The sequence below is a fragment of the Desmodus rotundus genome, chromosome 12 (assembly GCF_022682495.2).
Source record: "Desmodus rotundus isolate HL8 chromosome 12, HLdesRot8A.1, whole genome shotgun sequence".
Taxonomy (NCBI): Eukaryota; Metazoa; Chordata; class Mammalia; order Chiroptera; family Phyllostomidae; genus Desmodus; species Desmodus rotundus.
The window spans coordinates 10,622,197-10,644,632 of record NC_071398.1 but is presented as its reverse complement, the minus strand read 5'-3'; the positions used below and the strand labels follow the sequence as shown (position 1 = coordinate 10,644,632).

At 38.4% G+C, this 22,436-nt stretch overlaps 1 protein-coding gene across 1 annotated transcript in view; it reads left to right on the top strand.

Annotated features, from left to right (window-relative positions):
- CDH8 (cadherin 8) overlaps positions 1-22,436 on the top strand; it is a 334,727-nt gene that overhangs the window by 310,963 nt on the left and 1,328 nt on the right. The window contains exon 11 of the mRNA XM_024551526.3: positions 21,463-21,714. Coding sequence (XP_024407294.1) covers positions 21,463-21,714 — 252 coding nt within the window. The remainder of the gene's footprint in view (positions 1-21,462; positions 21,715-22,436) is intronic.

Here is a 22,436-nt window from a genome sequence, read left to right as displayed (position 1 = left end):
GCAAAACATAAGAATGGCAATAATACTGACAATAAAACTGCATCATTACTCCGTGTCCGGGCCGTGTGAAGCGCTTTGTGCACACGCCCTACACCGAGTCGTCCTCACTATTCGCTTGTGCGGTGAGTGGCACCGTCATCTCCACTTTATATAAAGGGAAACTGAAACCTTTGTGTTCTAATAGTCTTATGGAAACTATGTAAAACTAAGTATGTGTTCCGTTCTTTTTTTTTTTTGGTTATTTTTATCGAATTTATTGGGGTGACATTGTTAATGAAACTGTATCGGTTTCAGGGGTACAGTTCTATAATACGTCCTGTGGACATTGTATGTGTGTTCACCACCCAAAGTCAAGTCTCCTTCCGGCACCATTTATCCCTCCTTTACCTTCTTCTACCTCCTCCCACCTCACTTTCCTTCTAGTAATCACCACACTGTTGTCTGTGTCTGTTGGGTGTTTTTTTTTTTTTTTTTTTTAATTTTGCTTAATCCCTTCACCTTTTTTCACCCAATCCCACAACCCCACCTCTCTGACAGCTGTCAGTCTGTTCTCTGTGAGCCTGTTTCTATTTTGTTTGTTAGTCCACTGTGTTCATTAGATTCCACGTCTGAGTGGAATCACATGGTACTTGTCTCTCTCTGACTGGCTAGGTCTCTCCTTACTTCCTCTCCTTTTATTGGCTTCAGATCCACTTCACTCCAGCTGCCCCCAGTCACACCGGCTTCTTTCTTATTGAACTCACTGAACTCATCATAGGCATCCTCACCTCACAGTCTTTGAACTTACTGCCCCCGCTCTTGATACACTCTCCTCTACCCCCCCACCTCACCCCCAAATACCTGCATGATTAACTCACTCACGAGATGCCTCAAATATGCTCAGATGTTCAGATGCTGCGACCTTCACTGAGGAAGCTTTCCTCTCCTCTCCTGCATGGTCCCCCAAACCTGCTTCCTGTTCCTTCAGAGCAATTTTCACTTGCTGTGGTAGCTCACTGCCATTCTCTCGTACCCAGTGCTCCTCTTACTTAAACTAAGTTGGATGAAGGTTCTAGATTATGTGCTTCCAGCAAAGACCCTTTATAGGAAACACGTCCTTTCCTCTCAAGTATTCTCTGTTTTCAATTCAAAATAGTGTGTTGAGCAAGGACTCTACCAAGATAACAAAAACCACTCTGAAAATTTGAAACAGGAAACTTACTACAAGGCCAAGATGACAAGGATGATGGAAGATGCTGGAAAGCCAAAGAGGGAACAAGGAGGCAACCCAGAGCTTGACAACAAAAGGAAGTTACAACCTCACCTACGCAGAGAGAATAAGAGCACATGCAGAATTCCTAGAGCTCAGGGCCTGGGCTTACTAGAAAAGTTAGAATCACAAAAGGCCAGTGAGAGGAAGGGGAGCTGAAGCCTCTGAGGGGGTTTTAGCTGCTGCCAGAAATGCCACTTGAGATAGAGGAGAAGGGAGAGGAGTCATTTGGAGTCTCCTTTTCTCCAGCCCCCTGTTTCCCATGAGCTGAACCCAGCCAAGGTCCAGATAACACAGGAGCTGTTAGGTCAGCACCTCTCCCATTTCAGAGCAAAGCCCTGGACCTTCAGGAAAGGAATCTGAAAACAAGCAGCCTCAGTAACATATTAATATGCAGCTTCAGGTTGGCTATAGGGCCCCTTGTTAGAGACCCTCAGTGTAACCTGGCTTCCTTCTTTCATTGCACATGCAGTAGTAAAAGTTAATGAAATGTGTGTGATTTCTGCACTTATTATTATTATTGCATAACTGTGTTGCCCACTAGATAACAAACTCCATAAAAGCACCTGAGCCTTTTTATTGCTATATCTATAATGCCTAGTTCATAGAAAAACTTCCAGAGTTTTCTCAATAAATAGCTGGTAGGTAAATGAATGAGTGAATAATCTGAGATTTAGCAACATAATGATTTATGCACACTTTATCATCACATTGCAATAATTATTTGTCTATTTTCTAACTTCTTCTAATGTAATAAAGGCAAGAGCATAGAGTTGATCTCAAGTTTTGAGATATTATTTGGTTGGCCGAAAAGACACGTTTTTTATTTTCACCAATAACTTTATTGATTTGGATGTTTTGAACATGTTGGCTATCTCTTGCATGGTATAATGTTGATCATTCTCAATTAATGCCTTGATTTCATTGATATCAACTTCAACTGGCCTACCCGATCGTGGAGCATCATCATCCAGCAAGAAATCTCCAGCACAAAACTTCACAAACCACTTTTGACACATTTGATCAATCACAGCACCTTCTCCATACACTGCAATATCTTTTTGCATTTCACTTAGGTTTTTACCTTTCTTGAAATAATAAAGTACAATATGCTGAAAATGTTGCTTATTTTCTTCCATCTTCAATATTTAAATGGCTGCAAAAAATCACCAATTTTGATAAGTTTTTTTAATGCATGCTGATATGGCAGCTGTCAAATACAATCTAACAAAATTGTTTTGAATGAAATTAAAGACAACTAAGCACTACTAGAGCCATCTTATGGGAAAAAAATGAACTTTTTGGCCAACCCAATATATTCTAGTCTCTACAAAATCCCAAGTATTTGTAAGAAAGCAAGAGAAAAAGACAATAGCAAAGACAATTCCACGGTAACAGAAGTCATTTCTGCTGAACACCAAGTGAGTTGCGGTGAGCTAATCCTGGAGGGGAGCTTTACTCAAAGATGTTTATATTCTGTGTTCCATGGGCTTTTCTAGAATTGCCGATTACAGGTCCTACCCCTCCTCATAGCTGATGAAGCTGATTGAAATAATGCCTTTTATAATGAAATTGCCATTGAGTAGCCAGAAGCTAAAGTGGATTTCAGAATCTTTCTATCTATAAGACCCTTATTAGGAGGACGGCCAGAAATTTGCAATCAGGAACTCTAAAAAGATAGGAGTGAATGCAATGCCTGATGAAATGAATAATACCTAGGGTTAGCACCTCTAGAAAAAACCCTAATTATATTCAAAGTTTCTTTATACTTTTAAAGAACCAAATAGTGATTAGTTTAATGACCCTACCTCTTTCAACATGCTTGTCAGACAATCCTTGATTGTGGTTGGTTGGAAAATACTGAAGAGAGAGAGAAATTCAAATTTATACTTCAATAACTGCAATTAGCACCACACTGTATTTGAGGGTATACATGCATTATGTCATCTGATTCTCATTTAAAAGTATAAATACCTCCTGGAAAGTTGTGTGAATTAAATCATGGGTACCATTTACTGACTTTAGGTTTTTTACTGTGCTATATTTTTTACATATATTTTTTTACTACCTCTAATCTCCCTAAGAGTTCTGTGAGTTGTGTGTTATTATTCCATTATTCAGTGAAGGGAATGAAGATTCAAGGAAGTAGAACATCTTGCCCATCTAGCTTCACAAAGCTAATAAAGATCAAAAATATAATTAGAAATAGTATCTAAGTTATTTATTTAACATTTCATTATGGAAAATATCAAAGGCACATGAAAGTAGACAAAACATGTTATTGAACTCCACATACCCATATCTTACATTTCAAAAATTGTCAGCTCATGCCTGAGCTTATTTCATTTATTGCTTTACTATTTTCCCCACTTGTACTTCTTTGAAGCAAGTCCCAGATATGAGAATATCTAGTAGAGTCCTTCTAGGCTCTTTTTAAAATTTTTTTACTGATTGATTTGAGAGAGATAAGAAGAGACAGAGAGACAGAGAGAGAGAGAGAGGCAGAGAGAGAGAGAGGGAGTTGTTGATCCACTTACTTATGCATTCATTGGTTCGCTCTTACAATGCCCTGACTGGGGATCAAATCCACAACCCTGGTGTATTAGGATGCCTCTCTAACTAACTGAGGTGTCTGGCCAGGGCCTAGGCTCTTTTTTAATGCAACAACTTTTGTACTGATAGATGGAATATTTTAATGCAGAACTCGTTATTAAGGGAAAATGTTAAAATCTACCTAAAACCTAAAACCTAAAACCTATTTTCACTTTTAGTTGTCACTGGTGATTTACCCATTTCAGCCTGTACATAGATGGGGGATTTTTGTTCCAAAAGTTAAGCAAGATCATTGTAGATGTTCCATTGGCTTATTGAACCGGAACAAGAATTCACAATGAAACAAATGTACGTCAAAAAACACGTGTTGTATTTTTCTTTAAATGCCTTTGTCTTTAATATAAGAGCTGTGAGAGAGAACAGTAATCAAGGAAGAACACCATGATTACAGTGAACTGGAGGATTTAATTGCAGATATTGTAAGAGGAATTTTTTTTGAAAAAACTGATAAATATTCAACTGTAAATGCATGGTAACAAAAGCAACACAAGAATTTAAGTAGTACTTCTACATACTGCTGTGAGTACTGAGATCTTGGCAGATGATTGTTTAAAAGGAAGAATGCAGAGTCATTAGCAGAAAATCCATTTATGATATCCCTTGGGAGCCTTTTGGAACCAGGCTCCATTTATCCTTAGTTTTTAAAATATTTTCCATCTCGAATTAGAAAAATAAAATTATATATTTTTTTCCTAATGAACTCTCATTGCCTCTGATCACTAAAAAGTAATGAACTGTTGAACATCCACAGAAATTGTTTTCAGTCTTGAATTGCTTCTTGTAAAAAGAAAAAAATGCTGTGACTCTTTTCAGAAGATTGGCTTAGATTACATTTGTCACAAGGAAAAAAGAGATGATCATCTTTTCTGTTATAAAATGGCAAGTTAAACAGAAGGATCTACTTACTGATTTTGTAAATACCTACTTTTTTAAAAATATGGAATATCTTCAGAGTTTATCCTTCTTTACGTAAAGAGATTATTTTCCCAGAGATTCAGTGAAGGTTTCTACAGTTTTTGCAAGGCGTTACACATAGCGGCAGGATGATCCCAATTACCATGTGGGACTCACCTCATTTTAGGAGCCACATATTGTCAGCTGTCAGTCCACGCACAGTGTGCTAGAAGGAGCACCATGGGAACAGACTTCCGGGGCATGATATTGACTAGTCTTGCACTCTTCAAAGCGTTAGTGGCTCTGCTATGTGAATGCTAATACAAGCATGCCAGAATTCCTTCTTTTCTTTTTCAAAATTTTAAATAGCTTTTTCAGATGTAGTTTACATTTCATGAAACTCACTTATTTGATGGTGTATGGTAACGATTTTCTAGTCAAACTCACAGAGTAAAGCAACCATCACTACAATCTAATTTTAGAACAATTCTATCCTCTCAAAATAATGGATAGATGTATTGAGATCCAGGCTAAAATTCTCCTTCACTTATGTTTCTAAAGCCCATCGCAATTTTCACAATTTTAATTTTCCAGGATGGCAGGTTGTTTCATTCCTCCACTGATATGTGGTATCATTTTCTGATTTGTATAAAGTCACAGTTGAATGTGGGATCATCATATGAGAACGTCTAGTCCTCCAAGGGCAGATGTACCCTAACAAGACAAGCCTAATAGCTCAATCAAGGACTTTTTAAGAAAAGGCACCATTTACATTAAATGAGTTAAAAATGGTGGTGGAGATGGGAGATTGAGAAACACATGAAGAATCCCAGTAAAGAAAAGCAGCACCGGCAGTCGATAGCCCTCGTATACCAGCCATGAGAGTTTATACCCTTCTCCGTGCCCTGTGTGCCCTCTGGGCCAGACTGCCCAGGGGTCAGAATCAAGTACACTAGAGTTTCCCTTCCGTCTTGAGGCCGTTTCTGCATTTTGGGAATGGGGGGGGATTTGCTCAATTCATCTGAGTTGTGGAATCCATCCTCGTGAAACCGTTTATATCACCGCCTTCATTCATACCTGAAGTTGGTAATTTGTGTTTTCTCTTTTGCTTCCCGATTAGTCTAGTTAACTCTTGATAACAATTACTGATCATTTCCAATGAACAATATTTGATTTCACTAAGTTTGTATAGTGTTTGATCATTTACTTTTTCATTAATACTTATATCTTTGTTAAATTCTTTCATCGATATATCCTGGACTTTTTTTTTTAACTCAGATGGATTTGCACTAATTTAGATAGAATATTTCCTTGGAAACCATATATTGCCTCTGGATACCATAATAACCTCATATCTGGAAACTTCCTCAATGTTCATCTTGAAGACTCTTAATATACTTCTTACATATATTTTCTTAGTTTTTACTTTATATTTTACTTTATAATTTACTTTTATTCCAATTTTGAGTCTTTCAAATAAAAATTCATTACAAAGTATGAAAGGATGAAACCCAGATGTTCTTAAAAGACGAATATAGCTTTTTTGCTTTATCTCAAAGCTAAGGTAACTGATAGCCTTTCATATATTAATAATAACCGCTATTATTTTAAGTTTTATTAAGGAGTTTGCACATCACAGACCCTGAAAATACATTTTAGGTGAAATAACATTCTGACTCCTCAAACACCTTCTGGCACTCGGTTCCCTAATTAGTAATTTGGGCACAATAAGAGCCCCAGCTATGACCTTGGGGAAGTTACTGGAAAACGCAACCAGGTAAGTAATAAAATTGGAATGCAAACACAATTAAGAATGAGTCCAGGGCCTGAACATTATCTAATATGATATTGAGAAGCATTCTGAAATATACATTCTAGAGAAATTACACCTAATAAAAGCTGTTCAGCAATCAGAACGTTGAAAAGGGAACACATTTCCTTAAATCTCTCTCTCTTTGCTAGCCATACCTCTAATAATTCCAAAAGGCAGAGAATTTGGTGGCAGGGACCTTTATATCCCTGCCCAGTGCCACACACTCCTTGTCAACAGGGGCTGGCAAGCTGGGAAAATCAAATATTATCTTGAGAATGTGTTCAAAGACACATCAAAAAATCCTTTTTATTTTACAGGAAAGTATTAAAATGAAATCATGCATGACTTCAAAATTTATTCAGATTTCTCCATTGCGTTTAACAATAGGAAATTTTATCCGATTACATTTTCAATAAAAGAAGAGTTTGAATGAGTTTGATGTGATTTTTATTTCAATCATAAGGGTGACCTACATGGGTATCTTTTTCTTCAATCATTCTATTTCTGCTCTCCCCATCTGTACTTAACCTGTTAATATGTGGGTGAATTGGAGGAAAAGCAAATCAGTTTGACCTTTAAGGTAAAGTCATTTTTGTATGATTGAAACAGTACTCTTTCCCATACTATAAAGAATGTGGTTTTAAGATTCAAAAGCATGTGCCATTCTCAGCAACCTGGGAAGAATGATAACGTGACCATTGCTTGAATGATAATTTTATCTACATAACTGCCTTCCATTCTCTAGCCTTCACTGTGTATTAAGACTTCTGCCCAAAGATATATGTTTAGCCAAGCTGTTTTAATATAACATATCAAACTTTAAAATGATTCAAGGACAAACACTGGACTTTAGCTCACGGTAGGATGCCACATTTTCTTGCATCATTTCCCTCCTTATTTAGCAACTATTTTACCACTAAAGCAGAAAAGCAGGAATTATTCAGGAAAATTGCTCTCAGCCCCTACCCCTGCTGGATTTCAGGATCCAGAGCAGAATACCTGCCCCAGGGGTGCCTGTGAGCGCCGGGGCCAAGCCACTGACCCCTGCTGGCAACTGAGGGGAAAAACAGAATAGACTAGAGCAGTTCTCAGGCATCCCAGAGATTTTTATGCAAACAAAATTTATTTACAATGCAGATGTCCAAGGCCTATCCCAGAAATTCTTATTCAGTTGATTTAGAGTAAAATCCAAGAATATGCATTTTTTAACATGCTCAGATATTTATATCTGATTACTGCCTGAATTTTGCAATGAGCTTCTGTTTGTGTGAATATTTGCTCAGACACAATGATAATTAAATGGGCTTGAAATTTGGAATGTCAAGATAGACCAGCTATGTCAGAGCCTAGTATATAATAGGCAATTTATTTTTATTTTTTTAATCGTTGTTCAGATACAGTTGTCTGCATTTTACCCCCACCACTCCCCGCAACCCCAGCCACCCCCACCTCCCTCCCCTCATCCCACCCCCTCTTTGGTTTCGTCCATGTGTCCTTTATAGTTGTTCCTGAAATCCTTTGAAGAACAAACTGACAGTAACCAGAGGGAAGGAGGGAGGGGATGATGAGGGGGAAAGGGACACTTTATTTTTAAAGTTAATATAATAATAAATGCAAGATTGATGGTATATGCTTCTCTCGTTGCATTCTATTTGTGCAGGGTTAGATATATTTTGGACTTCTCAAGGTACTGCTTCCAATTTTAAGCTCTTGTTGCACATGAACTCACGCATGTGCACTGATGTCTTTTATCTATTTATTTAACAAACCAATTAAAATCATTATTTATTTTATAGTCAAATCTCCATTACATCTCTGAATTAGATACTCCAAAATCCTAAGGCTATGTGTTCCTATTGTCTCCTTTGTGGGAAGTAGTAAATTTTCAGCCTATTACGGAAAGATAATAGAACTTCCCTACATTGAAAAGGAGGATGTGAGGTTGTTGGATACAAGGGGAGGAGATGTACAGAATTATATAGACACAAAGATGGTGCAGGAAATTGAGCCAAAACAATTTTTGGAAATGGGAAGGCTAGGGATTACATATTATAGTTCCATTATTGAAATATTGAGTTTGGATACCGAACATCCAGTTGGATTATGTCCGATAGGTAAGTGCAGGAGGCAGAAGGCTAAAATTTTAGGGAAAAAAAAATATTGTGTGGTATTTGAAGTCAGGTAAGTAAGTCAGATTCAAACAGTTATAAAGAGGTTAGAGACAAGGCAGACAGATGTCATAGAAGAGACACATGGGAGGAGGGAGAAAAGGGGACACCATTGTCCTTTAACAAACCAGCCTTTTCCTCTAAACCCAGTTCACATCCCAATCCTTCCTTAAGGTCTTCTCTTGTCTGTGTCTATGATGTTAGAAATTTAAATCAAGAAACAAGTGGTGTAGTGGACCACAGGATATGGGAGCTGACCCAGAAGAGATGGAGCACAATTAGAGAAGAATGGACCATCAGGTTGTAGGCTATTTTATTTCTTCTTCTGTGTCAGAAGCTCCTTAAGATCAGTCATTATATCTTCAATTACCTAACCATCCATTAGTTCACTCCATAAAGATTGATTGAAATCCACACGTGGAGACTTCTACAGAGTGACACATAGGGCAGCCAATGGGATGCATTCACTACAGAAGACAAAATCCTGCTTAGTGAGACAGAGGACTGTCCTGTCTGACAGCGTGCTGGGTGGGATGTGCGCCAAGGAGGACTTTCCTCTGACAACGATGTCTTGTAGACAATAGACACTGAATAACTGAGGGATGAAGTAACCGTGTATGGGTGTGGACTGGAAGGAAGTTAAGAGGAGGACACGCATGGATTTGTGCCTTTTTTGTGGCTTTCACTTTGTCTTATTTTCATACATGCAAACAAAAAATCTTCAGGGAGATGCTGGTATCCAACAAAGTAACGAATTCCAGGGATACTTGACCTGCTCCAAGTCAGAACAGGTTATTTAGATAACAAACTATTTTGGTACTTCCTCTCTTCCTTATTCTTAGCTCTCTGTTCACTATATTTAATGATTTCAATGTCTTATACACAATGTATACTTCAATTAAACTGCTATTTTAAAACAGTGTTACTCTCTGTTCCACCTACACTATATATCAAATGTGTTAATGAGCAAAGATGTATCAGCTCAACTGCAAAATGAATTCATCTCTGACTCCCATTTTCTTAAATATTTAGAGGTATCTATTCAATCAATGGGCATGTTGTGGGAAAGTCACTCTTCAACAAATGCTACCTTTCCGTGTCTGGGTTGTTAACCATTAGGTTTTTTTCTGAAACTTTCACACAAAATTTTACTAATGGCCTTTGTGTTTCTTTGTTTTGTTTTGGTTTTTCCCTTAATAGTTTGCATACTTTAAAAAATTGACACATTCTTTTCACATCTTCATAAATCCTAATACAGAAATATTCTTTTTCAGGTCGGTTGCTATTTGTAAAGGCTTTAAAATTTCCATTCAAACAAAAAAGAAATTGGCTCTTGGTATAGTTTTCACTTTCTTGAGTTAGTTAATGCAGCTATTCTTCAGGTAAAATGAAGGTTGGAGTATTAAGCATCACCCTTCACTCCCCCAGGCCTGGAGTTGATAAATCTGCCTTTCTCCAGGCACTAAGGAGCTGCACGAGGTACAAGGAGCATTCTGAGTAAGAGCAAGCATGCAAATTAAGTGCAGGGGAAAAATAATCAAACTCAGAAACCTTGGACAGTGTGATCGTATCTGGCATGAAACTTGTACTCTGTGACACTTGAGTTGTTCTCTGGCACCAAAACTGACATCTGGATAATCAATTCAAAGTTATGTTATGCTGCGCTACTTTAGGGGTTCGGAATAAGGTGTCCCAAGTTGGCTGCTTTGCCACTCTCGCTGTGATACGCAGTGCTACTCTATGTTGTGTTCACTCTCACAGTACAGGATTTTGATTCATAGAGCGCTGTATTGAATATCTTAGTTCCTTCTAAAATCCTATATGCTCCCCTACCAAGGTGCCTCTACCACTTTGTTTTTTGTTGCCTCTGATAAAGGTGTCCTGGCGTGGAAAAACCTCCTTCCATACACTTCTTTGTTATCTTATCTTTGAGCTTTAATATAACCTTCTTAGAGCCCATTTTCCCTTGTTTTCTGAGGTGACTTTTGTTAAGAGGACGGAGAGAATGTAGAGAATACATTAAAGGTGGTTGTAATGCTTAGCTGCCAGCTGAGGAGGTCACTTTATCTTTCAAAAACCCCATTCTTTAACCCCGACTGGTGTGGCTGGGTGGATGAGCACTGGCCTCTGAACCTAAAGGTTTGCCAGTTCAATTCCCGGTCAGGTCACGTCCCTGGGTTGTGAGTTGGGTCCCCAGTTGGGGGCATGCAAAGGCAACCAGTCGATGTTTCTCTCCCTCTTTTTCTCCCTCCATCCCCTCTTTCTAAAAATAAATAGAATAAAAATCTTAAATAATAAAAAAACCCCTCTGTTCCTCACATGTAAAATGGGGGTAAGAATGCCCTTCCTGCCTCTGTATATCATGTTTAATTAGGTTTACTGGTTGTATTAATTTTCTAGCTCTGCCATAACAAATTATCACAAACTAGGAGGCTTAAAACAACACAAGCGTATTGCCTCACAGTTCTGGAGTCCAGTAATCTGAAATCAAGGTGTTGGCAAGGCCACACTCCCTCCAGGGACTCTAGAGGAAAATGCATTCTTGGTCTCTTCCAGCCTGTCTAGGCTGTCCGCACTGCATGCCAGTCATGGAACGGCCACCTCACACCCGTGTCTGCCTCTGAGGTTGTGTTTCCTCTCCCTTGGCTCTGTGTCAAATCTCCCTCCGCCTCACTCTTACAAGGACGCGTGTTATTGAACTTGGTGTCCACCCAGTACTCCCAGCGGAACTTCTCATCTCTGGGTTCTTAATTCAGTTACATCTTCAAAGACCCATTTCCAGGTACCGTAACACTCAGAGGGTCTAGTGAATGGGAAGGGGGCATGCTTTTGGGGGTCACCATTCGGACCACTACACTAAACACCACATTTATATATGTAACCTAAAACAATGACTTTGTATTGACAACTTAGAAACAGTATATGTAGCTTCTAAAGGAAACTTAGAAGATTCTTGAGTTTCGTAGGTTACCTGATGCGTCCTAAGTTTCATAAAGTGCAAGGCACAGCCCACCCTCCGTACATTTCCTCTGCAAAATGACAGTCGCTCAGCTATTTATAGGACTATCATGAAATAACTGTTTCTTTTAAAAATGTTCTAATTCATTCTGTGTATTATAAATTGTTGACTAGATCCTAAGTCAGATGTTAGTCTAGGAACTTCCAAAGGATCTAGCCGTATTTTTTTTTTAAAGCCAAAGTAAACCTTGGACACTATTTAATGGCTAGTTATATTCTGTTATTAAATATTAGGAGATTTGGCGATCAGTCAATACCCAGGTAAACATTGAGATTATTGACATCAGGTGTCACAGTGTCAATCTAATGAGGAGAACAGGGAAAAGGGTGATGAGCTAATTAGGTGGCTCGCATATCCAGCTGCCTGCTGCAGGCTCACTGCGCTGGGACACTGTCAGTGAATTATGTGGGCAGTTATGGCGGTGCTGGAGGAAGCAGGCTTCACAGAGCCTTAGTTTTTATTAATTCATTAGAGCCTGATTGTCTCCAGCAAGACTTAGTGTCTAGAGTAATAAACATATAGAAATAAAGCGTAGATGGTATGCTATTTGCTCCGTATTTCTAGATATTGGATACTATTTGTACATGTATCTACTCTGCTGAAAGCTCATGGATGTTAGTATCTTTATTGCTTTGTCAAGTTTTTATAAATAAGCGAAAGATACAACAAGGATAAGAACTTACTTAATTAAATCTCTTGTCCACTGAACAGAGTGCCATTTTCCCTTTGTTTTGACCTTTTTGCCATTTTCATTCCATTTCACTTGAACAAGAAAGTTTGAATTAAATTTGCAAGTCAAATACCAGAATACATTTCTCTCTAAAAAATAAAAATAAAAAAGCATACTATCTACTGATCTCCTCTTCATCTATTCTTTTTTGTCCTAAATGTTTGTCTGGCAAGTGCCTTCATTAACTCTGCCTCCTTGCTGCTCTTGCTTACATCTGAAATGGTGAACAAAAGCCCTAGCTCCATGATTTCAAATAAATGGGACGCAGACCAAAGCAAAAGTTCGGCATCGGGGTGACCAAGGCGGGTAAAGTACACCGAAACAGATAGAGAATTTAGGTTTTCCTGCTTCCTTTTCTCTAAAAAAATGAAGCACCAAGTGGAAAAAACATGGGATATTTACATAGCAATAATAATGATAACTCTTGTTTTATTAAGAAATACAAAGTAAATACATGGAAGTAAGGAAAGGAGGAAAAATGGAGGAAGGAAGGGATATTATATATAATATAATATATATATATATATATATATTACCTACACACACACACAAATTACCCAGGTAGGCTCAGTCTCTTTAGATACACTTTTAAATTTTCAATGACTATGCATATAGAATTAACTAGTGAATACAGTACTGTTGTATAGGCTCAGGCTGTGGTAAAATACCGAAGACTGGTGGATTAAACAACAATTATTTCTCCCTGTTCTGGAAGTGAGGAAGTCGAAGATCAAGGTGCAGGCAAGGTGTTTCATTCTGCAGCCTTTTCTCTCCGCTGCCTGTGGGTGGCCACCAAGTTGCTACGTGCTTATATGACCTCTCCTTTGTGCACCCGTGGGTGGCAAAAGAGAGAGCTCTCCGGTGTCTCTTCTTAAAAGGACACTAATTGTATAAAATCAGACCCTACTCTGATGACCTAATTTAACCTTAATTACTTACTAAGGGGCTCCATCTTCAAATACAGTCACATTGGGTGGGGGTTGGGGCTTCAACATATGAACTGGGGGAGGAGCACTAACAACACTCGGTCTATAACAAATACTGGCTTATTTACTAAAGGAAACTTTTCTTATAGGGATAGTCAATGTCCCAACTCTAAATGACCCAAAAGCTGAATTTCAATAATCAAAGAGGAAAATCCTCCCAGACTAGCCATAGGAGATAGTTATTTGGACTATGTACCCCCATCTGAATGTAAGTCATTCGGTGTCAGCTCAGTGAAGAGAATTCTGGTGTGCACGTCTTTAATATAATGGTATTTCCGTCGCTTTACAACAATTTTTTCCTCTCTGAGCCTTCTCTATTTGAATCTAATCACCCTCAGTTTATTGCTCATGTTACATGATACGAGGAATGCCTAGAGAAAGACTTGGAAACTATCAATATTTCTCTGAAATTCCCACATTATTTCCAATAGCCTGAAATTGAACTTTCTCAATGACTTATTTTGAGCCACATATAATTCACTATGACAGAATAATGTAAGAGATGTAAATATGAGACCCACAAAATATGGCCACTGATTACACGGCCATTTATTTATTCAGCAAATATTGGCTGAATACTCACTATGCATTTAAAATCAGTTATTTGTTACTTAGAAATTCCCTAGTTTATTTCTGTATCACTAGTGTCTATTGTATCCCCATTGCTCTCTCGTTTCTTTGTAATAAGACCTGTGATGAAAAATAAAAGATTGTTATAAGATTACATAACAAATGTATCTGGAGAGATGGGAGACAATGAGTGAAGGGAATTAGCCACAAAGAAGCGATGTTAAGCAAAGATATAAAGAATGCACAAATATTAACAATTCAGATTAAGGCTAAGGAGGGAAGAGAGATTGTCAGGAAGGAGAGAAATCAAATATGAAAGCCCTGACAAGAGAAGGGTCTTGGTTGAGAAGGGGCAGGGTTGGCTAGAATGCAGAGAGAGAGAGTGGCAGGACGTAGGCTAGTTAACAAGGCAGGGGAGAAAGATAAATCTCCAATCTGTAATAAGAATTCTAAATGTACTCAGCAAACGTCTAACGACTCAGTTAGGTGTTCAGTTCCTTAAACCCGAAAGCATCCCTAGAAAAGTGGGTTAAGCAACACGGCCAATGTCGTTATGAGGATCTTCGCTCCAGGCCAAGTCCTGGGCTAGAGACCAGGAATAGAGCTGTGACTAAGGCTAGTCTCCCTGAAGGGGGTTACTCTCCAGGGAGATAATACACACATTTTATTGAATAGTGTCTATTTGTCTCTATCATGTCACAATCACTACATAACTGTTTTAAGAGTTAATTTTAAAATGACTACCTTTCAGACAGCCTCTAACAACCTCCGTTAAAATTCTAACAGGAGCTCTTGAAAAACAAAATGACAAAAACTAAAAATATGAGCAAATTTTAGTAATAATCTGTTGTCAGAATATGAGAGAAACTTCATACATAGCGGCACAACTGTAATGTGCTCTCTGAACTAAAACAAGATGATGCACTTGAGCCTCGGTGAGTCTATGTACCTATTGTTTACCTGGTGGTCTCTTCCTTATTATTTATTTGGTATATAATTTGTGTTACTCAGCCAAGGAGTAAGGAGTACAAGTGTACTGCTATTTTAGAAATACTGTCATTTGAAGTATGCCTGGTCCTATTAGTCCACTTTAATTCCCCATCAGCCCTTCCCTTCCATGGTTAGTCATAAACAGAAACACATGGGTGTGGGGTGTGAAGCAAGGTCCTAAAAATGGAATCATTCACCCTCTGTGGTGTGGTGCTCGTAAGTAAAACATTCCAGAAGGATGAGAAAACTGAGAAGTCTCTAAAAGGGACATAATGGGGAATACAAATATTTCAATGCTTCGCTGATTGAGATTATCAGGCAACTAGGTGATAAAGTTAAGATGCGCGTCTATCTCAATGCAGCACAAACACACCACATACCCATCATGTGGACATTGGTCTGGTCCCCTGGATGCCAGTGTACCTAGAGAATGCCAAAGCTTTCGGTCCAACCTCCTCTTAAACAGGCCTTGGAACACATTCTCCTATCTTTTGTCAAACACTGTTGTTACTTACTCAACTTCAAGATATTTAATTTTTTAAATTATGGATATGTCTCTGGGCTTTCAGTGATCATTTTATCTTTTTGTCTTCTATACGTTACAGTTTCAGAAAGTGGCTGTGTTTTCTCTAGCAAATCATTATTGGGATATGCTCTTCTGTTTGCTGTGCTCAAAGAGAAAAAAAATGCAATAAACACACTAAGCGGGATCTGAAGCCATAAGGTGAAACAGGTTAAGATGCAGAGATAATAAGATGATATAAAATGGAAATGCATGAGAATATGAATGACTGAAAAGAAGCTTTTGAAAGAGCGCAATAATACCATTGAAGCCAGAGGTAGAGATAGTGAACAGCCAAGTCACTGTCCTTTATATGAAAGCTTTTTTTTCCCTTTGAGTCATTGGGAAGCAAATAAAACAAACTAAAGGACATATTTAAAAGAACACAATAAGCGTGCATGTAAACAGACAATTTAAAAAGTGCCTTTTAAAAAACACCATCAATCAATGTTCAAAGTCAAAAGTTGTTTTCCCTATTTAAAGTTTTTAAAAGATTTTATATATTTTTAGAGAGAGGGGAAGGGAGGGAGGAAGAGAGGGAGTGAAACATTGAACAGCTGCGTGTTGTATGTGCTCCAACTGGGGACGGAACCCATAATCCAGGCACGTGCCCTGACTGGGAATTGAACAGGCGACCTTTTGGTTTGTGTGATGACACCCACCACTGAGCCACACCAGTCAGGGCTCTCATATCTTAATATCAGGATCAAAGGACAGGTGTCTACCATAACTTATTATATACAAAATTGTATTAGATGTTGTAGTAGTGAGACATGAAAAAATAATTAATGTTGTATAGGCACTCAAAGCTATATGTTTTCCTCTAAGCACCGCTTTAGCACCATCTCTGATATTTTAATTTGCTGTATTTTCATTTATCTTGCCTCACAATATTTTTTAATTTTCCTTTTGAGCTCTTCTTTGACACATTGGTTATTGAAAAATACACCATTTAATACTCATATATTTATGAGTAAATTTTTTTAATATCCAAAATTTTTAAATATCAACATATAATTTTATTTTACATGGCCAGAGAACATACTGTATATTATTTCTACTCTTTTAAATTTACTGAAGTTTATTTTATGGCCTAGCATATGGTCTGTACTACATAATGTTCCATGTGCACTTGAGAAGAAAATTTATTGGGTAGAGGGTTCCATAGACATCTGTTAAGTATAATTGATTTATACTGTTGTTTAAGTGTTCTATGTCCTTATTTTTTTTCTGCTTCATTGTTTTATCCATTATTGAAAGTGGGATATTGGGCTATTCAACCATTACTATGGAATTTCTAGATATTTTATACTCAACAATATATTATGTACATATTGTTTCATACAATTGACTTTTAAAACAGTTAAGAAGGAAAAAAACTATGTATTTAAATTGTCATATATAACTGCATAGTTACTTTCCTGGAAGCTCTTTGTTTCTGATGTGATTTTGAATTATCATCTATAGTTATTTGCTTTCAGCCTAAAGAACTTCTTTTAGTGTTTCTTATAAGGTATTTCAGTTAGGTACAAGTTTTCTCACTTTTTAAAAAATCTGAGAGTGTCATATCCTTTTTTTGAAAGATAGCTTGTTGAATGTATGCTTCTTGGTTAAGAGCTTTGGCTTTAAACACTGTAAATATGTTATCCCACGTCCTTCTGGCCTTTATTGTTTCCTTAGGAATTCAGTTTTCAATCTGATTGGAGTTCCTTTGGATGTGATAAGTCCACTTTGTCTTGCTTTTAAGATTTTCTTCATGCCTTTGACTTTCAGCTTTTTTACTGTGATATATCTGTGAATCTCCTTGTGTTTGCTATCTTGGACTTCATTGAGCTTTCCGAACACGTAGACAAATGTTTCAAAATATTTTTTTTGGTTTTGTTTTCATAGATTTTTAAAAAGACTTTATTTATTTATTTTAGAGAGGAGAGGGGAGGGAGACAGAGAGAGAGAGAAACATCAATGTGTTTCTCAACACATGGCTGTCTCTTTCAAGCTCCCCAACTGGGGACAGGCCTGCAACCCAGGCATGTGCCCTAGACCAGGAATCGAACTGGCGACCCCTTGATTTGCAGGCTGGCACTCAATCCACTGAGCCACACCAGCTAGGGCAATGTTCCAAAACATTTTGAAATTTCCAGCCATACTTTATTTCCTTCTTCCTTTCTGGTACTCTCGTTGCACATGTGGTGGTGTACTTGGTGGTGTCGCATGTTTTCCGGATGCTCTGTTTATTTTTCTTCATTCTTTTTGTCTCTCCATTCTTTCTCTTGCATATTTTCTTCCGATCTATCTTCACATTCACCAATGCTTTCTTTTGCCCGTTCAAATTTACTGCTTAGCCACTCTCATTAATTTTTCATTTCACATTGTACTTTTCAACTCCAGAATTTCCACTGTGTTCCTTTAAAAAATAATTCCTATCAATTTATTGATATTTTCTGCTGGATGTGACGTTGTAATCATACCTTCCTTTCCTTATTTAATCAGAGCTTGCTTTAGTTCATTGAACACCTTTATAATGGCGCCTCAGAAATCTGTGATTAATCTGGCATCTGGCTGCTCTCATGGACAGTTTCTTTTTTGTCTGCTATTTTTTTCTTGTGTATGGGTCATATTTTTCTGTTTCTTTGTGTCTTGTAATCTTTTGTTGGGCATCAGAGATAATATATTTTAGCAAATCTGGATATTAAAGCTCCCCAACACAGGGCTTCTTATTGTTATTTGTTTATTTGTTTAATGACTGGCTGGATTATTTTAGAGGAGTTTATTTCCCCTCTGTGGGATCCCAGCCTTGGGTATGCCTACAGTCAGCCTGGAATGATGGTGGTTTGGGCAGAATTCTCTTTGTCTCTTTCCCCGACCACACACCAGTTGTTAAACCTCACTAACTGCCAGATAATTTCTGAGTTGTTTTCCATTTAGAGGGCCTAAATTGTTCTACAGATGGATGTAACCAAATGTGGGCCTCTTCAAAAGAGTATTTCCCTTGATCAGTGGTCCATGTTTGTTGTGATAGAGGTAGACTCCCCATCTCCTTCCCAAGTTCTCTGCCTCTCCATCAAGGCAAGACTCTAAGCCTTTGGCTCTGGAACTGAATTACATAGAGACTATATGTATTTTTTGGCACGACACCTCTACATTAGGAGCAAACACTTAGTGCTGGGGGACAGCAGCATCAAATCTTTTTGACTTGCCCCTCCCAGTGTGGAATCATTGCCTTACAGGCCAGGGCAACAGTAGCTGGGGCTCTGTGTTTCTCCCTTATATTCCCAGTGGAGTTGTGCCCAGATTAGAGCCTCTATTATACAGGTAGATGCCGTGAAATAAAAAGGAGCCCCATACCTTGGCCAGACTGACCCACAATTTAGTTTCAGCAACCGGTAGGTAGGAGCAGGATAGGAACCACTGACATCTTTTCTCTGCTGTTAAGATAGTCTTCTAACTGGTCGCTGGGGGAGAGGAAGCCCTGGGATCTTGGCTGCGCTAGTTTGGAGTGGAGTTCCCATCTCACAGAGCTGGGAGAAGGAGTGGAAGGGGTGGGTTCTGATCCACACACCTCAGTCCCACCATTCTTACCAAGCTCTAGCAGAGCTTCTCGATTAAATGTTGATTAATGTTTCTTGATTTGCTGTTTGCCTTCAGGGCCATTTAGGGATGTTAAATAGTTTTCCTCTAAAAAAATCAATAATTAAATACATGAATTTAAAATGTGCTGATTTATGATGATTTTCTTAGGTATACAATAATGGCAATTTTATTTGGTCTAATGAAATAACTAAACTCAATCATTAATAAACACAAACACCAATCACGAAATAGTTTTTTAAAAAAGTGAGTCGGCAAATAAGGAGTTGACTTTCCCTGGAGATAGCAGGGGAAATTCACCAAAACTGACTCAGAGACTACCTTTACACAATCAATAATGTTTCTAGGAGAACAACGTATGCAGATGCTGGGAGTAGTAAAAGATACATACAGGTGTGAGTTTAGTGTCAGACCCACCAAGGCTTTGCTACGTAATAAAGGAAATAGCTTTGTTCTGCAAGAATAATATTCCTGCTGCGCTCTCTAAATTATCATTATAGATTGTTTTAAAGAGAGAATATACAAAGAGAGTTTTCTCATATAAATAATGTCAGTCACCAAAAAAGAAAAAAAGCCTCATTGTAATTGTATGAATTGCATCTTGAAGAACAACCCCCATCTTCTGTTTTGAACTATAGTATATAACACCATCCACACCTGTTCCTTGCATTAATTCACTGCACTCACACTTGTCGCCCATTTTCTGACAATTGCACACAGCTATGTATTCTACGTTGGTTTCGAGACAATGTTCTCCTCTCTTTTTCACTTGGTGTTATTTCCTTCTAGGTCATGGAAATGAAGATTACTGGACCATTTGGTATATCACTGGTTAACTCCATTAGAGACTCCTTTTCACTCTTCAAATTACTAGATAATGAAGCACAATCAGAAGAAACTTAGAAAAAAATGTTCACTAAGACTGTCTTTCTCTGTCTGACTGCTTAATAGTAAGGCATTATAGGGTCAGTTATACCTTAAACAAAGAAAACTAAATATAATAAATATAATTTATGCATCTGTTTTAGGGAATGTCTCTCATTTTTTGGAAATCGTGGTCTAGCACTCTATGGTAGATTCAACACGGTGACTTAAGTCATTTGAGCTGACTATCTGTTCATGTATTTGAGTATTCTGGAAACAATAAGATGCTGATGACCAGGAATTGAACAGCAATGGTTTGGAACCTCTGCCCTTAATATACAGCAGTGAGGTAGCCAAACGTTTTCAGGTCTGCACACTTGCCAATATTTGCAAAGAAATTCCAACTGGAATAATCATTTTGCCCCCTCAAAATTATACATGTTTACCAAAATTATGTTTATTTGCGTTTGGCTGGAAAACCACTAGGAGATAATTAGTATTTCTATTTTGAATAGATATGTCTTTCATTAACAAAATGAGACAATAAATCATTATGTGTGTAATATGACTATGTTTTGTGAGATAGAGATGAAGACAACAACAAAATAAACCATTTGGGGTGAAATTAGAGAACCATAAGCCTAACATGGGACTAATGTCTCCTCACTGACAAGTTTTACTTTGAACTGAAGTTTGCCCTTAAATATTGCTTAAATGTCCTTAAGTGTTGCTTCCAGTAACCAATATGTATCTCCATATGATTACCTGACATGTGCCAAATGGAGCACTTTCTCCTATGACTTCTCATTTTATTCTTTCTTGTGTAATCACGATAGGTCTTCTCCACTACATTTTAATATGTGTGTCCTATCTCCTCCAGCTGGCAATGAATAGGACTCTGTCACCTTAGTACAAATGCTCGGGGGTGAATGACGTTTTAGATCTCTGTGGGTGACAAAGCGCATCGTTTTATGCGCCGTATTGTCATGTCGCCTATCTTTGAACACAGAGCTTCTCAAACACGTCTTTCAAACGTGGTGAAATTCTGCCCAGCCAATTTTGCATAATCAGGATAAGTGAGCGAAAATTAAACTTATTTATGGGATTTGGGGTAATTTGTGTCTTCTGCAAGGAGAGTATTTTTTTTAATAAAAGAAATATGCTGCCTTTACAAGTTGATGGTAAAACTCCATCAGTTCATCCAAGGCCCCGTTCAATGGGCCCATTGGGGTGTGGAAGTTGTGGTCCAAGCCGACTGGGCAAATGGGCAGAAGGGAGGGGCAGAGAGCCTGAGGGGACCAGTGGAGCTTGGACTGTCCCACGGCTGGCAGAGCATTTATGAACGGGAAAAGCAAATGTTGTTTGGGTGGCCATTTTTGAAATGATGCAAACTCTTATAATTTTCACCTTTTCCAGATAATTCCCTCAGCATTATGGCAAAGCATAATGGATTCAACCGTCAGAAGCAAGAAGTCTATCTTTTACCAATCGTGATCAGCGACAGCGGGAACCCGCCCCTGAGCAGCACCAGCACCCTGACCATCCGGGTCTGTGGCTGCAGCACAGACGGCGTCGTCCAGTCTTGCAATGTGGAAGCTTATGTCCTTCCGATTGGACTCAGCATGGGCGCCTTAATTGCCATATTAGCGTGCATCATTTTGCTGCTAGGTATGTATTTCCTTCACGGCCTAACGGCCACCATTTTTGTGGTTCACAAACGGCTGCCATTGAGGACAGCAAACCCTGACCAAGCAGGCACCAGCATTCCTTTGGGCGGAGGAGCTTTCTCGTCCTTCCCCAAGCTCTGAGGTCATGAAGAGGCAGGGAAGAGTAAGGGCATTGTGACAGTCAGTGTCCCAGGTGGAGAGGACTGTTCAGTGCCTTTTTCAGCCCCACCGCCGGTGAAAAACTAGATGAAGCACCGCGGTGGTAGAAGTGGGGATGGGCCTCCACGTGGTTCCAAGAGCGTCTGTAATAAAGAAGACCTCCAGGTCTCTGGGGGTACCCCAGTTGGCTGCAATAAGGGTTCCCATATGTCCAAAATACTCTTTTATCTAAACAGGGGTTGCTGAGTCCATCCAGTCACACAAGGTTTAGTGCGATAAAAAGAAAACGAGCATATATATATATACACACACACACACGCTTCAAAATTACATTGTCTTCCTCAGATGTTTTTCGTGATATTAAAATCAAATAGTATTCACCCAAAATTCAGTGCTCATCCTTCACAAAGGTGTTTTGCTTAAATTTCCAAGTCAATGTTATTAAAGCTATACCCTCATAAGTTTTAAAATCCTGACCCAATCTCTGAACCTACATGGTGTGCTGCTCATAAAATTATATGTGACTTTAGCTGTTATTTCCTGTTTTTTTTTTCTTTTTTTCTT